General features: G+C 49.4%; 2 protein-coding genes across 2 annotated transcripts; both read left to right on the top strand.

Moving 5' to 3' along the window:
• Window positions 1-1,202: 1,202 nt before the first annotated feature.
• Window positions 1,203-4,835, top strand: LOC310920956 (keratin, type II cytoskeletal 75-like; the record flags this gene model as incomplete). The annotated part of the gene is made up of 9 exons (XM_083881013.1): window positions 1,203-1,685; window positions 2,064-2,278; window positions 2,560-2,620; window positions 2,729-2,824; window positions 3,066-3,230; window positions 3,481-3,606; window positions 3,998-4,218; window positions 4,476-4,510; window positions 4,627-4,835. The coding sequence occupies 9 exons, from the start codon at window positions 1,203-1,205 to the stop codon at window positions 4,833-4,835; spliced, it is 1,611 nt and encodes a 536-aa protein (XP_083737139.1).
• A 3,276-nt stretch (window positions 4,836-8,111) lies between these two features.
• On the top strand, window positions 8,112-13,768 carry LOC310920955 (keratin, type II cytoskeletal cochleal-like; the record flags this gene model as incomplete). Its single annotated transcript, XM_083881012.1, has 6 exons — window positions 8,112-8,309; window positions 8,698-8,906; window positions 11,440-11,497; window positions 12,179-12,262; window positions 12,442-12,600; window positions 13,655-13,768. 6 exons carry the CDS (start codon window positions 8,112-8,114, stop codon window positions 13,766-13,768), a joined length of 822 nt encoding a protein of 273 aa, XP_083737138.1.
• Window positions 13,769-18,813: the final 5,045 nt, after the last annotated feature.

Genomic DNA, 18,813 nt, shown 5'->3' with positions numbered 1-18,813 from the left:
GAGACTTGGGACCATGCTGCCTGCTCTGGGATAATTCTCTGTGTGCCAGAGCCAAGAAACCACGTCCTTGCCCTGTTTGGCTTTTCCTGGAAGCCACAAGGGGTAAGGGTGAAGAGAGGTGTTGGTGAGCAATGTGGTAAGCACTGAATATCCTGGTGAGTAAGTGATATCAGAGGGGAGAGACAACAGGCGTGGGGAGGTGAGCCTGGGAACACCATGCAGAGACAACGTCATCCCATGAGTCAGGAAACAGCTCAAAAATCTGCGCAGGTGAAGCCCTGAGAAATCGCTGAGTCAGGGTTTGTGGCATCACAGATGATGGAAACTCCCTTCTGAGGTTCTGATATTTCACCATCTGTTCTCAGTCCAAATCAGGCTGATTTGGCACATTTGGGGAAGTGGTTTAGGGTGGTCATGGTAGTGCTGGCGTGGTGGCTGGACTGGGTCATGCTGAAGGTCTCTTCCAACCCTGATGATTCTGTGGAACATGGACAGTTTTCACAGAAAGAAAAGGTTTGAGAACACCACTCATAAAATTCCCTCCACATCCTTCCCACTCCCCAGGTGTTTTTTGGTGGCAGGTGCTCCAAGACTCCCCCATCACCACCCTGGCCTTCCCTCTATCATCCCTTTTCCTATCCTGTACCAGTTCTGCTTTAAAGAACTCTCATTTGGGCACAAGAACAAGAGAACTGTTCCTATCACGCTGGGGCCTGAGATGCTGATGCCCCTCTGGAGTTTGCTCAAAACCACAACCCATGATCAGACACTTCTCAGAGCTCAGACCCTGCACCAGGAACCAACGTTCCAAAATCAACCAAATCAACCTTACACAATCTGGATTGATTCATCCATGAAGTGGAGATGAGTGAGCACTTGCCCAATAAGGAACCATCTCCTGCAGCAGTGGAAGGAGGGAATGGGAAAGGGCTGGCTGCAAACAGGAGCTGAGCAGCCACTATCGAGGTTTTCTCAGATATTTCAACACCAAAAAAAATGCAACCCCTGCATTTTTTGGAAAGGTCCATAGGTGCTCATGGTGAACTCACTGTGGGTGTGCCAGGCCCAGTTAATCAGCCCCACAGCAGCTGTCCCCTCCTCAGGAGGGTATAAAGAGCCAGTCCTAAGCTGGGGGAGCACAACTTCACCTCCAGCCACTTCCTCTAATTCCTTTATTCCTTGGATCTCTCCTGGCAGCTGCCATGTCCCGCCAGTGCACTGTGAGGAACTTCAGCGCTGCTTCTGCCTTCATCCCAAGCTCCAGCAGCTCCAGCCTCTGCCTGCGCCCTGCTCCCCAGGCTGGGAGCTGCAGGGCCACCACTGGCTATGGAAGGTTCACTGGAGGGTTCACTGGAGGGTTTGGAAGCAGGAGCCTCCACAGCCTTGGAGGATGCCAGAGGATCTCCGTGGCTGGAAGAGGTGGTGGCTTCTACGGACCTGCAGGTTTTGGTGCTGGCACTGGGATCTCCTGTGGGTTTGGTGGGGCAGTTGCTGGTCCCTTTGGGTTTGGTGGTGGCCCAGGATTCCCTGCTGTGCCAGCTGGGGGCATCCATGAAGTGTCAGTCAACCAGAGCCTTCTGAAGCCGCTCAACCTGGAGATTGACCCCAACATCCAGAGTATCCGGAAGGATGAGAAGGATCAGATTCAGACCCTCAACAATAAATTTGCCTCCTTCATCGACAAGGTGAGAGCTGAGATTCCTGCTTATGCTGTGGTGATTCTTTGGTGGGGAAGCACAAAGGGTGAATTATATCTTTAGCCACCATTTTGCTGCTCCTATACCTGCCAGTTCTAACATCCCAGTAGGCTGGGAACAAATCTTGAGGGTTTCCAGCTTTGAGACCATTTACATCTTTCAGGAATGCTGAGGTGAGACCAGAAAACAGGGATAAAGTGGTGGTACTGGATGTCAGGAGGCAGAGTTGGGAAAGAGAGCAGGAGTGTTTAAATTGTCAGCTGTTCCCCAAGGGCTGAGACCTCCCACTTTCCAGCAAGCGAATCCTTGCAGGATGTCCCTCACATCTCCAAGGAAAACCATCCCAAAACACCCCTCTCTCTCCAGGTCAGATTCCTTGAACAACAAAACAAGGTCCTGGAGACCAAGTGGGCCCTTCTGCAAGAACAGGGGAACAAAACAGTGAGAAACAGCATTGAGCCCCTCTTTGAGACCTACCTGAACAACCTCAGGAGGCACTTGAGCAGCCTAATGACAGACAAGGAGAACCTGGCAGGGGAGCTGAGCAAGATGCAGAGCTTTGCTGAGGACTTCAAGAGCAAGTGAGTCTGTTCATGATCTGCCTGGGCCTGGGTGGGCTGCAACAGATGCATAAAACAAGGGGAAAAAGCATTTTAGCAGATTTAATCTTCTCAGAAAGGCCCGAGTTTAACACAAGATATGCCTGAAAAGTCAAAGGCAGAAAATTACAGGGTGAAAAGACCAAGGTGCAGAAGTGTACATACACAAAAAAAAAAAAAAAAAAAAAAATTAGAGGCTGGTCCTGAAAACATGAAATAATTTTAAAACAAGCCTAGACCACCCCTTCACCTCCATTCCACAGATACGAAGAGGAGATCAACAAGCGCACGGCTGTCGAGAGTGAGTTTGTGACCCTGAAGAAGGTGGGTACCCGCCCACATGGCCCCCATTCCTGCAAGGAACCCCTTCTCCAGCTTTTCCTCTGCTTCTCTAAAACTCACCTCATTCTGGTGATGTGTTTCCTCTCCTAGGAGGTGGACACTGCCTACCTGGACAAGACAGAGCTGCAGGCCACCCTGGATTCCCTCACAGAGGAGATCAACTTCCTCAGAGCCCTCTACGAAGCTGTGAGCATCAGACCTTGTATCCCAGTCCTTGCATTCCTTTCCCATTTCAGACCCTCAGGGATGATTATTTTCCCCTCTGTTGCACTAAATAATTCAATGGTTTTCCCATTTCACATCTCTGCATGAAGCTGTCTTGGAAAAATCCTTTTGTTCACCCAGCTCTCCCCTCTAACCCTGAGGCTTCCCACCCTCCAAGCAACATTTGTGCCACAGCTCTCAGGAATATTTGCTGCTTTTGCAGGAGCTGTCCCAGATGCAGACCCAGATCTCTGACACTTCTGTCATCCTGACCATGGACAACAACCGGAGCCTTGACATGGACAGCATCATCGCCGAGGTGAAGGCGCAGTACGAGGACATTGCCAACCGCAGCCGCGCCGAGGCCGAGTCCTGGTACCAGTCCAGAGTAAGTCCTGGGAAGGCTTCTGCAAGGGGAAAACCACCCTCCCATCCCCAAATTCCCCCAGGGAGGTGGCTCCCGCTCTGATTTTGAAACACAGAATGTCTTCAGATTTAATAATCCTATGAAATTTGGAAGTGTTAATTCGGGATTGGGAACAGGCATACATTGCAGTGCAAACACCCCCAAACCCACACTCTGCTGGGCTCTAAATCCAGCTTGTTCTCCCTTGACTGGTTGTTCCTCTGTGTGACAGTACGAGGAGCTGCAGGCCACAGCTGGCAGGCATGGGGACGACCTCCGGAACACCAAGCAGGAGATCTCGGAGCTCAACCGCCACGTCCAGCGGCTCCGATCTGAGATTGACAGCGTGAAAAAACAGGTAAAGGGCACTGCCAATGGATCAAATGTAACTCCTGCTGTGACCCGACCTCTGGGTTGTGCAAGGAATAAAAATAAAATCATCCAAGGGGGTTCTACTGGATCAGGAATGAGCATGATATATATCAGAACAGGGACATCACCAAGAGTTACTCAGTGTATTATCAATGACCCCAAGGAGATTCTGAGAGTTGTGGAGGTAAATCCATGTTGTGACCTGGTTCAGAACATGAATCAGTTCAATGGATTGAATTCAATTTATGGATCAGTGATGATTAAAAGCACACCTCTTGATATTAACCCAAACATCAAACCTGGGATCAGGCCCTCAGGATACAAAGAGCTGGATTATGCTCCCAATAAGAAATGAAAACATGGATTTTCCCCTGCAGGTCACAGGGTTGCAGACAGCCATCGCCGATGCGGAGCAGCGTGGGGAGCTGGCCCTCAAGGATGCCAGGGCCAAATTGGAAGAACTGGAGACAGCCCTGCAGAAAGCCAAGGCTGACCTGGCTCGGCAGCTCCGGGAATACCAGGAGCTCATGAATGTCAAGCTGGCCCTGGACATTGAGATTGCAACCTACAGGAAGCTGCTGGAGGGCGAGGAGAGCAGGTGGGTGAGATTTCATACCCCAGCTTTCAGAGGTGCAATGGAGTTGCAGACCTTGGTCAGGTTTAGGCCCACACTCAGACCTGAAAGCTGTTTAAAGACCAGTGAGTGCCTGTGAAGAGGAGCTATTTGGGAACAGTCTTTCATACAAACTTCCCACCTTTCAAAAATATTCTAAGGAAGATTTCCTGCCTTTGTGAGCAGATCCTGCTCACGGGTTCCCCTTGAACTAACACTGACTCTCTTTTGCCCCCTGACAGGCTCTCTGGAGAAGGTGCTGGCTCAGTGAACATCTGTAAGTAACTTTTAGAGACATTTGGCACTTTCTAGATTTACCTCCCACCCCGGCACAGAGCCCATCCACTCATCCACTGCCTGTGGATTCCTCTCATGAGCGTTTTCCTCTGGCAGCTGTGACCAGAACCACTTCAGGAACAGGATATGGAAGCGGGAGCTGCCTGAGCTTCGGTGGTGGAGCTGGAGGTGGGCTCTGTGCTGGAATGGGAATAGGCTCCATCTCTGGGAGCGGACAGGGCACAGGTGGCTCATGCATCATCGGAGGCAGCAGCTCCAGCTTCAAGTCCACCTCCACCAGCTCTTCTACCAGGAGATGTTTTTGAGGAACTGACTCCAGGCACCAGTGCTGAGGTTCCTCTTTGGTCCAATCATCACCCAGCTCCTTCAAAAGATTTTGGAAAGCAAACCCATCTGCCATTATTTATATAAAAGATTCTGTGCTCCTGTTTGTCTTTTGACCCTCAACATTCCTCATTTCCCAATGTTTGTCTAATAAAAGGCATGTGGAATTAATTATGTCATATCCTCTTTTTAATTCCAATTCTTTTATCATACCTTGTGGCAAAGGGTGGTTGGTGCAGCAGAGTAACTTTGCTGCTTTGAAGGTAAAAAAATTCACACACGAGTTGAGACATCTTCTTCCTCTCCAACTCCATGGACCTCATATCCAACAGGAAGAGAACATTTGGATGTTTCATTTCCATGAGGATGTGAAGAGATCTACCCTTACTTCTTGGCAAAAGAGAAAGTCCTTCTATCTTAATTCCTACATTACAGAGCTAGTCTGAACAATCCTTCCAGCCACAGTCCCAATAACACACGCCCTCCCACCCCTACGAATCCTTTACATAATAGACAAAATCAGTGAACCTGATCCTACCCTAAAAGCCATTGGTCACCACTGATACTGAACCTACAAATATACTCACTTTAAAGTCCTCACCTTCAACTCCTACATGATACCCACAACAGATCTGCCACTAGGACATTTCTGGCTCTTGGAAGTCGACCATCGTGTTATTGTCCCTACAGAATCCACAGTCTGAGTCATCGTCACTGCTGATGATGTACTCCACTCATCTCAGCCTTTTATGCCACTGTGATCATGCCCAAACCTCTGTAATCAAATGGGATGAGTCATGGAGGGATATAAATCCACTTTTCTCAAGAAAATGAGTGCTGCAGCTCATTTGTTCTGCACACACGACCCCTGCAGGGACTGAAAAAGCACCTTCACTGGCATTATCATAATTAGAAATTGAAAACACCCATTAAACCCCCAAAGTAACCCTCTTTAGGAAGAATATTGTCCCCTGAGGAGGTTGTGAGACAGTGAAAGACCCTCAGGGCACTGGAAAGGAAGTGGCTTGTCCTCTTCAGTACCTGGTGATCTTTCTCTGGCCTCTCCAGTCCACATCTGGCAGCAGCAGAGCTGGAGTTTGGTTTGTTATTTAAGCACTGTTCCCCATCAAAGCTCCATCCAGAGCTACATGGATGGGCAAGGGTCTGCAGGGGACACAAAAGGAACAGCTGAGGGTTGGCTTGTCCACCTTGGAAAAGAGGAGTCTGAGGTGAGACTCCTCAGGGGTGCAGCTTCATCCTGAGGGGGAGCTGTGATCTCTGCTCTGGGGACCAGGGATCCAGGGAATGGCTGGAGCTGTGTCAGGGCAGGTTTAGGTTGGATATCAGGAAAGATTCTTCCCCAGAGGGTGCTGGGGCACTGAACAGGCTCCCCAGGGAATGGTCACAGCCCCAAGGCTGCCAGAGCTCCAGGAATGTTTGGACAATGCCCTTGGGCATGGAGTGGGATTTTGGGGTGTCTGTGCAGGGCCAAGAGTTGGACTTGATGGTCCCTGTGAGTGCCTTCCAGCCCAGGGCATTCTGTGACTCACAGGACACAGGACTTTCAGGACTTTCACACCTCAGGCTGTTTTCTCTCAGGGGACCCTGGACTTTCAGAATTCTTATCATTCAGCATTTTGACTCAAAGCACCTGGGCTCCCAGAAATGCACTGGTGCCCCTAAAATCCCAACCTTTACCAGCAGCAGTGCAGGTGAAATTCTGCCTGCAAAGCTCAGGACTGCAGACCAAAACAGGAACTTCTTGTCTGGATCAGCACAGGTTGTAGCTATCCCACAATGGCTGGATATCTGGGGGCAGAATCAGGTTTTTTCTTTAGCAAAGCACATCAAACTGGCATTTTCCCCATCTCTGGCTCCCCTATTATGGTAACTTCAGTCCCATCAGCTTTAAACTAAACAGGAACCGCTTTAACCAAGCTAAAACCAAGCCCAAAGGCAACTTGTGGATAGAAATAATTTTTTTTTTTCCCCACCAGTAATCTCCTCTTTGAAAAACAGCTTCGAAAATATGGGTAAGAAAGTTTTATGAGCTGTCACTGCCAGCCTGTGGCATTAGAGGAGGTGGGGGTGGCTGGGTGCCAGATACCAAACCTGTGAGCTCACTCCCTTGACCTGGTCAAGCCCAGCTCTCCAAAAGCATAAAAGGCTGGGGAGAGTCCTGATCCCAACTCCCAAAGATTCCTGCTTCTCTTCCACCTCACCTCATTGTCCTCTTTCAGTGTTGGGTCTCCTGGAGTTGGGTGCTGCTCCTGTGGCAATGCCTGTCCAGCGCAGCAGTTGCAGCTCCGTGTCCGTGTCTGTGCCCATGCCCCTGCCCATGCCCATGTCAGTGCCAGTGCCCGTGCCTGTGCTCATGTCCGTGTCCATGCCCGTGCCCATGTCCATGTTTGTGCCCGTGTCCATGCCCATGTCTGTGTTCCACAACTCTGCTGGAGACACAGGAAGGGCCAGTGGAGCCTTGTCTTGGGCTGCAATGCAAGATGTAACCAGCAGTTTCTATTTTATTATCACCTGTTGAAACAGGCTGGGGAGGTGTTCTTCCCTTCTATGACCCATTCCTCATAACTCTGGGAGGAGGGGGCAGGTGTCTTCTGTTAATGGCCCAGCTGTTCAAACCAGCTGGGGCCGTGTTCTTTATCCCTTCCAGGAACCATCCTCCCTCCAGGGGATCTCTGCTGTCCATGGCCCATCCAGGCTCACTGCAGGGATGAGACAATTCCATCATCCCATGGGGAGATGCTCCACCCAGGGGGAGGAGCCCAGCATTCCCACCTGGATCAAACCTGGCATTGGGAACTCCAGCACAGCCTGTTTGCACTGGATTCCCAGAGGGAGACCAGACCCATCTCAGCACCACTGGACCCTTCTACAGGATCATCTCTGCTCCACCAGAACCACATCTGTCACTGCAGGAGGACTTAACTGGACTGCTACCAACACCCTGACCAACTGGTAGTCAGGTCGTATTCTGACTCTGTCAGTGTTTTCTCTTTTTTTGTTTGTTTGCATTTTTGTACTACTACTATTTTTAATATTCCTAGTGAAGAACTGTTATTCCTATTCCCATATCTTTGCCTGAAAGCCCCTTCATTTCAAAATTGTAATAATTCAGAGGGAGGGGGTTTACATTCTCCATGCCAAGGGCAGCTCTGGCTTTCCCTGGCAGACACCTGTCTTTCTAAACCAAGACAAGCCTTCAGCAGGAGGAGCCTTCACAGCCAACGGGGAGAATAAGGATGTCCATGAGTGAAGGGCCCAGGGCAGGAGGCAGGACTGGAGGAGCAGGGCTTGGATGTGACTCTGGAGGGATCCAAGAGGTCCTGGTCAACCAGCACCTCTTGGTGCCCCTGAACCTGGAGATTGATCCCAACATGCATCAGGAGGAGAAGAACCAGATCAAATCCCTCAACAACAAATTTGCCTCCATCAACAGGGTGAGGCATGTTCTGCTCCTACGGCTCTGGCATTACCTGGAGATGGAGTCAGGCAGCTCTCAACATTAAAAATTTAATTCTAAATCATTAAAGCAGAGTTAAGGATTTTGTGCAGGACTCTGTTCCATATCCAGACTGCCCATACAGATCTTTTTGACAATCTGGATGCAGAGCAAACTATTTCTCCAGATTTTCTTGCAGCTAAATATTTCTCCTGGCTCCCAAATCGTCCCACCAATGATCTTTTAGTGGCATGCCCATCAAATCATGCTTTAAATTAGAGCAAATATTTACAACCCCCACCATATTAAACCTCCATTTCATGAAAAGCAAGGCAAGTTTTGAGTTGAGGATCCTGAATTGTTTATATTGTTCTGATGTGTTTCAGGTACAGTTCCTGGATCAACAAAACAAAGTGCTGGAGACCAAACAGAGCCTCTTGAAAGACCAGAAAATTGTGCAGAATAACCTGGAGCCCACGTTTGAGTTGTACATCAACAACACAAGGTGGCAGCTGGAGGCTCTGGCAGGGGAGAGGCTATGGCTTGGCTCCGAGCTCAAGGCCATGCAGGATGCAGTAGGGGACTTCAAAATCAGGCAGGCAACACCCATGGAAAGACCTGTCCAGTTCTCCTTCACTCACCAACTGCCACTTCAACAGTGCATCACCAACAGTACAGAGCAACCTGAGATGCTGCAATCCCCATCCACAAGATGATCCGAGAGCTAGAGAGCCAAAAGATTGTCAGCAAAACCCACTGACCCTTCAACAGCCCCATCTGGCCTGTGCACAAATTTGAAGGAGAATGGAGGCTGACTGTGGATTATCATGCACTGAATGAAGTGATTCCACTGCTGAGCGCTGCTGTGACAGATATGCTGGAACTCCAGTATAAACTGGAGTCCAAGGCAGCGAGATGGTATGCCACTACTGACATTGCCAATGCATTTTTCTCCATTCCTCTGGCTGCAGAATGCAGGCCTCAGTTTGCTTTCACCTGGAGGGGTGTGCAATACACCTGGAACCGACTGCCCCAGGGGTGGAAACACAGCCCCACCATCTGCCATGGACTGATCCAGGCTGCACTAGAAATGGGTGAGGCTCCAGAACATCTGCAGTGCATTGATGACATCATTGTGCGGGGGAATATCATTGTGTGGGAGAGGCTGCAGCTCAGCTCTGAGCTCAAGGCCATGCAGGATGCAGTAGGGGATTTCAAGGTCAGGTAGGCAACACCCATAGAAAGACCTGTCCAGTTTTCTTTCATTCTGTTCTTCCTGCATGAGTGAAGAGGCCCAAGACTGCCCAAAAAACGTGACCTTAGAATCATGGAAGGGTTTGGATGGGAAGGGACATTAAAGATCATCTCATCCCACCCCCTGCCATGGGCAGGGACACCTTGCACTATCACAGGTTGCTCCAAGCCCTGTCAATCTGGCCTTGGACACTTTCAGGGATGGAGCAGCCATAACTTCTATGGGAAATTCATTCCAGAACTTTCCCACCCTCACAGGGAAGAATTTCTTCCCAATACCCCATCAAAATCTATTTTAGTTTAAAACTAAATCAATGTATTAGATAGTTTGAGCACTTTGGAAAGTGAGGAGTTACCTCCCACCCCATGGAAAGTTGCCAGGATCCTGAGCAAGAGCTTCAACTCAGCAACTCTTTGGGCTGTTGGGAGCAGGAGTTCCCTCTCTGCTCTGCTCTTTGCTCTTGTTTTGTTGGGAAAACATCCATCCAGCATTTGTGTGTGCTCCCATGGCCATGAGTGATCCGCTGGGAATGGATGTGAACAGCTGTCAGAATTTTATCTGGCTCTGTGGAACCAGAAAAACGAGAGGTGGGAGTGAAGTGCCTCATCCCACCTCCCAACAAGGGCATGTGTATCCTGCCTGATCTTTCTGCTCTCCTTTCCCAGAAGATCACATGCCTGACACTCTGTGCCACCTTTCCCAACAGGAAAAGTTCCCTCCAGCCCCAAAGTAGCATTGAAACATCCTTGACTTCCTTGGAGAAAGAAATCATCACACACATGAAATCCTTGGACAGTCGAAGGTCACATCAGAGAAGCAGTTTAGACTTTAGAGCTCAGCTTGTGTCTGACAAAGTGGCAAATATTCCTTTGGGATCAGCAGATTCTGGGGTGAAGCTCAATGACACCCCACACATTGCTGGGCAGGGACCATCCTCTTGCATCTACACCTACAAAAGGACATTGGCTCCTGCCCCACTTCCTAGGAATTTGTCCTTTGCACCTTTATCTATTTTAAACATTTGGGTCTCAGATTTTCTTCCTAATATGGGAATTGGAATGACATGATCTTTAAGGTCCCTTCCAACCCAAACCTGGTTGGAAGTTCTGAATTCCTGCTGGGCCAAACATTAACCCAGCAACTGGAAAACAGACATTAAATTTTCACTTCTACATGGCCAAGAGCTTCGAGACCCACAAAAGGATGCAAAGCCGGGGCGCTGCTTAATGGAAATTATTTTCAGGGATGGATATTCCTGATGGGAATAAATCTTCCCCCATGAAAGGGCCAGGAGAGATCCATGGCTTATTAGCTGCACGGACTCCTTCCTTTGAACTCCTCTCTTTCTCTCTTTCATCTCCCCCATTTAAGCATGCCATTGGAGCTGGGCATCAGTCCAGGCTCCCGCTGGGTTTTGACCTTTTCCAAGAGCGTGGCCTTGGCTCTGCCTGCCCAGGCCACCCCCGCCCTCCTCCCCGGCCATCCCGCGGGAGCTGCGTCTCGATCCCGGCTCACCTGAATAACCAGGTGTGGCGATGAGCTCACCCCCGGCTCCACCCAGAACATTCCGGGAGCACAAGGCTCCCATTCACGGGATAAAAGGTGCCTTTAATGAGGGCCGGCAGCTTTTCTAGACTGCCCCTCCCACTCTCCAGCCCAGGGGTGCTGCCTTTTCCATCAATATCAGCGACATAGAAGTAGAAACAATAAAGCTCCATTAAGGAGTCTGTTCAGCGCTGCTCCCTCCAAAAATCTGTGGATTGGTGGTAAACGTCGCAGGAAGAGCCCTTTGGTCTCTCCTCCTGTGAAGAGGGGATTTGCACAGGCCCTTGGAGGAGGCTGTGAAGGGATTCTGAGCTCGGCCTCCCCACAGGTATGAGGAGATCAGCAAGTGCAGGACAGCAAAGAACAACTTTGTCGTGTTCAAGAAGGTGAGGAGGCACCACCACCAAGGCAGGGACAGCTTTGGAAAGGCACATTCACATTGAAATCACCCTTTGTATGCAGCAATGCCAGGCCCAGAGCACCGGGCAGAGGTGGAGTCATCCCAGGAATCAGAAACACCCGGCTGTGCCAGTGGGGCAGTGCTGGGCTGTAATTCCTCCTTGTTTCAGGTCCCTCACCCCAAACTCAACAGTGTCCCACAGATCAGCACAGATTCCTCAGATCCCACTGATCTGGTCCCCCAGATCAGCTCTGGGTCATCCAGACCTTGTCCCTTCACCAGATGCTCTGCCAGTCTTCAGCCTTTGTGTCCAATCCCAGCATCCACAGGCCCCTGCAGGTGACAATAAGAAGCTTATGCTGTTTCAAGTATTGTACAAAATAACTGTCTGGGCAGTGGCAGGAAAAGGGAAATTCAGTGGTGTGACATTGTTTGGATCCATGGACATCTTCCATCCTCCCCTCTGCAAAAAGAGGTGGAGGTGAGAAATCAGTTCCCTCTTGGCTCTGTTTAAAGGAGCAGAGATCAAGAAATCTTCCATTTCTGGTTTAATATGAAATTTCAGTTCTTAATTTAATCTGAAACTCCAAAGGTTTGTGTTAGATACGAAGATTTCACTCAAGGACCCAGAGAAAGTCTGGTCCAACCTCCATGGTTGTCGTTCCAGGATGCGGATGCTGCCTGTGTGAACAAGATGGATCTGGGGACCAAGGTGGATGAGATAAACTTCCTGCAAGCCCTCTATGAAGCAGTAAGAGTATCCCAAATTTCCCACTCTGCTATTCCTCCATTTTCCCAGTCTCCAGAGGCTTAAAGAGCCCAAAAGCTGGTCAGTGCTGCAGCTCCTCCCCAGCCCTCCTCTACACCTTGGCTCATGACAAACAAACTGCGAAACATTTGGGACAGAAAATGAATTTGTTTGACTTACAGCAGCTGTCCCAAATGCAGACCCAGATCTCCAACACCTCTGTGGGCCTGTCCATGGACAACAACTGGAACCTGGACAGCATCACCACCAAGGTCAAGGCACGGTACCAGGACATCACCAACTGGAGCTGCACCGAGGCCGAGTCCTGGTACCAGGAGAAGGTGAAGAGGTGAAAACAAACAGGGAGATTTTTGTTTAGCATTTCCCAAAGGCTGATTTATACTGGAAGGAACAAGCAGCGAGGACAGGGGGAAAAGGTGTAAAATGAAGTGATCTGGAGAGGAGTTCAAATAGTTCCTTGGAGATGTTTGGCACTTGGACTTGATGATCTGAAAGGTCTTTTCCTTAATGATTCCATGATTCCTCATGATTCTATGTGAAAATGCTGCTTTGGTAATGAGAGATGGAGGAGCAGAAGAACACAGAAAGAGGAAGCTCAGTGGGATGAGTGTGGAAAGTCCTGGTCAAGAGAGGATCAGAGCAGGGCCAGTCTCTGCCTGGCCCCCACGTCACCTCCCTGCCCACCCAGTACGAAGAGCTGCAGCTCTTGGTGATGCCTTGGGCTGACCTGAAACAGAGACTGGACAGAGCTAGAGAATAAAGTAGATATTTATTGAAAGGCCCTTAGGGTACACCTTGGGCAGGACAAGAGCCTGACCAGGGCTACACACCCAAGGTGGACTAAAAATGGTCACAAAAAATGGACGAGTGGTCACAAGGTCTCACACTTTTGTAAATTTTGGTCCATTTGCATATTGGGGTTTAACCGTCCAATTACAGCTTCAGGTTGCAAGGTCCCATCCTTCTTGTTTTCTTTCTTTGGTCCACCATTGTTTATGCTTTTGGCCCTGAAAGTTGTCCTTGGTCTCCAGCAGGAAAAGGATTTGTTTTGTCTACCTACTCTGTGAAGAGAGCTGAGTGACACTGAATGTGAGGCTCAGAACTGCACCTCTAGGCAGCACAGAGTCTGGAAAACATGAAAGATAAATCTTAAGGCACCATTGGCCGGCTGGCAGGGGAATGACCTCCAGAACACCAGGGTGGAAGTCTCAGAGATGAACTGCCTTGTCCACTCAGACATGGACAGTGTGAAGAAACTGGCACAGGCACAGGACCTCCCCAAACATGGGGCACTCCCATCTCCACCCTGACTGGAAGGTGCCTGAAAATCAGGATCCAGACCCATCACATGGTCCCTGGAGTTTGTTCCTGCAGGTGGCCAGGCTGCAGACAGCCATCACTGAGGTGGAGCAGCACAGGGACATCACCCTCAGGGACACCAGGGCCAAGCTCGAGGAGCTGGAGGACACTGCAGAAAGCCAAGGCTGACCTGGCCCGGCAGCTCCGGGAATACCAGGAGCTCATGAATGTCAGGCTGGCCCTGGACATCGAGATTGCGACCTACAGGAAGGTGGAGGGCGAAGAGAGCAGGTGGGTGTGGGCCTGAGAGATTTTCAGTGCTAGCAGCTGGTAACTTTTTTCCAAGGAAAAATTTCTCAAGAAAGCTTTTTCCCAAAACAATCTTGGCAAACAACTCTCCTTTCTCAAAAAAATCTTTATGCAGGTGATGTTTTGCTGTTTCTCTGGTTTAACCAATGGGATCAGAGAGGTATCGTTCCTATTTACCAACCATGTTAAGTCTGTATAGGAACACCTTATAAAAGGTAGTAAGAATTAGACAATAAAGGCTTTTTTCTATGCTCTTTGCCTTCTGAAATATTTGGAGTCTCTCATCTTTCTTTCGTGTCCTACAACGACAGGTGGGAGCTCCCCCTGCAAACCAAATCACATCCAAATCCAGAAATGTTCTCACCTTTGCCTGGAAAGGAGGTGAAAGTGCCACAAAATTTTGCAGAGAAAATTCACCCCCATCCTACACAGTTACAGGTGTCATTCCAAATCCTCTTGGATGCTCCCCATCAGATCCAGCCCCTCTTGGGTCTGTTTTCCAAGGCCCTTGGTGCAAAAATATTGCTTGAAATTATCCTTACAAGGAGCCCTGACTTCTCCATCCTGTCTTCCAGGCTGGCTGGAGAAGGTGTTGGTGCCGTCAATATTTGTAAGTAATCCATCTCACAAACAATATATAATTAAGTGATTCTTTGATTGTACCTGGAATTGAGGGTAAGACAAAGAAGATGCAGCCTGTAGTTATCAGCACAAAAATTATTATACTTAAGTTTTACTGCCTAATTTTTCCAGCCCTTTAGCTGGGACTAGGGAGGCCAAAGAGCCTGAGGCACATTTTCCTTGACCAGATTTGAACTTGAATGGATTTGTACATTGAGATTGTCCCTTGGGAGACTCAGATGCCTCAGGCCAGGAAGAAAAGCTGGAGAATAAGATGTGTGAAATCCAGTCAGTGACAGACTGCCCAAGAAAAAACTGAAATGTGTGAAACTAAGGCTTGAAATTCCTTTGTACTCTTCCACACAAACCCTGTGCCCTGCCTTCCCATCGAAGCCGTGGTCCCATCTGGGAGCAGGTGCAGAGGTGGGAACACATTGGGGCTGGGAACGGCAGGCCTGGAATGGGGGAATTTGGCTCCGGAGCAGGAAACAGCTCCAGCGTGAGGTTTGTGTCAAAAGCACCACCCGGGAAAGCCACCGGAGCTGAGCCACTCACCTGGAGCACGGGAGGCAAGCAGCACCTTCAGCTGCCAGCACAAAGCCTGGAATCATCTCAAAATCCCTGCTTGTCACTTTGCCATTGAGGGAAAACCTTCCCAGCGCTGTTTCTCGGCGTGGGAGCGCTCCCTCTCCCAGTCCGAACAATTCCCCTGCACATCCCTCCCCCATCTGGCGGGTGCAGCTTGTCAGGGAACAATCAGCTGTCTAATTAATGAGTCTCATTAGCGTCAGAGCTCAGTTAGCACCTTCCCAGTGCCCCGGCTCCAGTCCAGAGGAGGGGCAAGAATTATGTTTACATCTGGAAGCAGAGCCTGTTCCTTCGCGTGCCCAGGAATCCAGGAGAGTTGAGCCCATGGTGCTCCCTCCCACCTACTCCTCCCTCACTCCCCAAATTCTTAAGGAATTGAAAACAAAAGTTTTCCCACAGGCAGTTTCTCCATTCCCCAATTCCTCTGGCATTGCTGGCTCACTCACTGCTCTACCTACATCCCAAAATTTAACCATCATTTTCCATAGGTGAAAGGGCTCTCTCTAATGTCCAGTTAATTCCTCACCCACCCAGAAGGGATAATTTTAATCCCAAAGCCCATACAACCCACAGGTGTCCCAGCAGAAAATCATTCCCCTTCTCAAAAAGCTGGAGACAGGTTAGAAACACAGGGAAGGGGCGGGGAGGGGGGGGAAAGAAAGAATAACAATTGCTGAACCCAAACCATAAATTTTACATAATCTGGAAAAACATCTCTGGTTTAACACCTTCAGGTTTAGCTACTTTTTTTGTTGTTGTTGTGGGTTTTTGCTTTTTCCTTCTCTTTTTATGCAAAGGGGAGGGAGCCAAAGAAAAGGGTTGGGAAATTCTGTGCCAAAATATAACCAGCTCGTTCCTCCCATTTTCTGCTCCTGGTGAACTTTTTATATGGATTTTATGAAATTTATTCAATAAACTGCAATCAAACCATGAGCAGTGTAGGGTTTCTGTGCCACTCCTGCAAGTGTCATTTTGGAGTAATTTTAGAAGATTTGACTTCATCACTGGCTGTTGCTCAGAGCCTTCCCATCTCCCACTCCTCCCCATCTCTGTCCTGAGAGGAGGAGGAACACTGGAGCATTGGGAGAGATCCCAAAGCAGCACCTTGGGAGGTTTCCCACGTTTAACAGCCAACAGAGACCAGAAGGTGGGGCTGGTTTCACCTGGCCATAAACACCACCATCCCAACCAGGCAATGAGCAGAAAGAATTTGGGGTCAAAAGTCGTTCCCCAGGAGCGTCTCCCCCTCTCCATGGACTGAGAGTGCTTTAGGTACTCCCTGGAGATGCCAGAAGAGTAGGAATGCTCCAAGAGGTTTTTAAAACCAAGGAAGATGGATCCCAAGGATCAGAGCTAAACTTCTGGAGAGGCTTATTCCAGATGAGGGAACGCAGTGGAGCTTTGTCTTCCATCCCCTCTCCGGAACAGCTGGCAGAGCCACCAGGCCAGGAGCTACCAGGGATGTGATTCCAGAGCAGGGAGAAGCTCCCAAGCCAAGGTTTGGGCTGGGTCAGCCAGGCTGGAGGTGCCGAGATCAGCCCAGCTCTGCAATTAAACACCCAGAGCCAATGAGCCAACCCCGCTCCTTCCACCTCCCAGGAGATGCCAACTCTCCTAGGCACCCAGAGCCCAACCAGGAAAATGCTGAGCTCTCTGTGCTCTTTTTAGGCTGGATCCCAAAAAGAGTGCTCAACTCCCAGAACACCCACACAGCTTCACCATAAAACATTGATTGGCTTTCGGGGTTGCATGCAGGAACTTCTCCTCCATGGAGCAGAACATGTTCCCAGGCCATGGGAATGCCAAGAAAATCACATAAAAGCACTTTTAAAAGAGGGATTTCCAGGACTAAGCCTTATCCCAGGCAGCCAAAGGAATTAAGAGTGTCCCACCCATGGCACAGAGCCCTCTTGATATTCCATCAAGGGTAGGACTGAAAATCACCTATTTAATTTCTCCAGGAAAGATTTACCCACCTTTTCTTCAGTTTTGTCACTGAACCCACCCCTTTCACTGAAAAATAAATACATCTACGGTCCAAACTCATAGGGATTTGCCCAACAATTCCAGCAGAAAGGAATGCCCAGGTCTGGTTTTCCTGGCAGCAATTCCCCATGGAAGACACTCCTGCCTGATGAGAGGTGTCACTCTGTGGAACTGATCTCTGGGATGGCAAAGGCTGCACAAGGATCGGGATCTGCTCCAGGTGCTTGTGGGTGACTTCCCTCAGCAGCTGCTGGGGTTGGGCATTTGGAGGTGGAAGAGGAGGATTAGATTAATGTTCCTGTTTAATCATAGAATATCCTGAGCTGGAAGGGACCCAAAAGATCCTCAGTTCAACTCCTGGCCCTGCCCAGGATAATCCCAAGAATCCCAACGAGGGCCTGTATTTAAGATGAACAATGAGGAGCAAAGTGATGTTTTTTCCTCCCCTTGCAGGTATGAGGAGCAAACCAGCCCCAGGCATGTGCAGAGGAGGAGTTTGTTGCGCTCAGAGCTCTTTCAACCAAACACGAGATTTATTCCAGGCTTTTAGGGAGAACAGCAGCCAGTGTTGTCAGGAGGAAGGTGAGGCCTCTCCCTCTCCGGAGACTCTAGAGGGACCTAAAGGCCAACTTTTGGCCAGGTTTTAATTAAAAAGAGCAGAATCCCACCTAAAGTGGATCAACTTTAGCCGAGTGTGTTCATTTAGGATGTTTGGAAACCCCAACTGGCCCAAACCTTTCCTTCTCCTCTCTGTGTCCAGTGACATTCATCGTCTTCCTGGGAGGAAAAGGGACTAAAAGGCTTTAAAAGCACAGGGAAATGTGTCCTTGAAGAGAGCAGCCCTGGGAATTTGTAACCTCATTATCTGCTGGCATTAAACACTTTTCCATTTCCCAAACCCTTTAAGTGCTCCAGGACACACAGATTGTGCCTCTGTGAGCAAAGCTGAGCTGAAAGCCAAGGTGGAGTGCCTCATCCAAGGGCACTGAAGAGCCTCTGTAAAGTGCTGAAGGCTTTTCCATTGCTCTGCCTCCCTGCTATGTCCCTTCAGGGGCTCTGTTGAATTGGCTCCCACAACCCAACACTAAATCCCAGAGATTTTTGGTGTTCCAAGTGTACATCAGTCGATTGCTCCAGATTTCAAAGGTGTTACTCCTGCACTATTTGGGCAAGATCCCAAGGAATCTGTTCCAACCTGATGGGAAAGAGAGATGCCAAGGGCTTCATTCTTCAGATTTCCAAATTTGTATTAACAAGGCTTTTTAAAGGTCAATTTTCCCAGCCCCTGCCAGGTTTCCCTGCCTGTGACACATGCTCTGTCCACTTCCTGCTGCTGCTGGGTCACTTGTGTCCCCAGAAACAAAGGTTAGGCCTTAAAGCTTCAGATCTGGGACTGCAGCCCCAAAATCCCAGCAGAGGTTTGATCAGTGACTCATCTCACTCTGTTTGTATTCCTCATGTTCCTGTTCTCCCCCATGTGAAGAACTGAGAGGAACCACTGGAATGACAGCAGCTCCTTGGACACAAAGACTGCAGTTGTGGAGGGGATCCAGGGACTGTCTGGAACAGGGAAACATCAAAGCCCAGGAAAAAATGACTCAGGACTCTGAGGTGTCCACTGCAATCCCAAATTGTGGCTTTCCAAACCTCTCCCAGAGCACGGGGACAATAAAGGCAGTGCTGATGGGATTGGGATGAGCTGCACCTCTCAGGCCTGTGAGTAACCTGAG

This window comes from Zosterops lateralis (assembly GCF_965231275.1).
Source record: "Zosterops lateralis genome assembly, chromosome: 32".
In the NCBI taxonomy this organism is placed as follows: domain Eukaryota; kingdom Metazoa; phylum Chordata; class Aves; order Passeriformes; family Zosteropidae; genus Zosterops; species Zosterops lateralis.
This window is presented reverse-complemented; position numbering and strand designations above follow the sequence as displayed.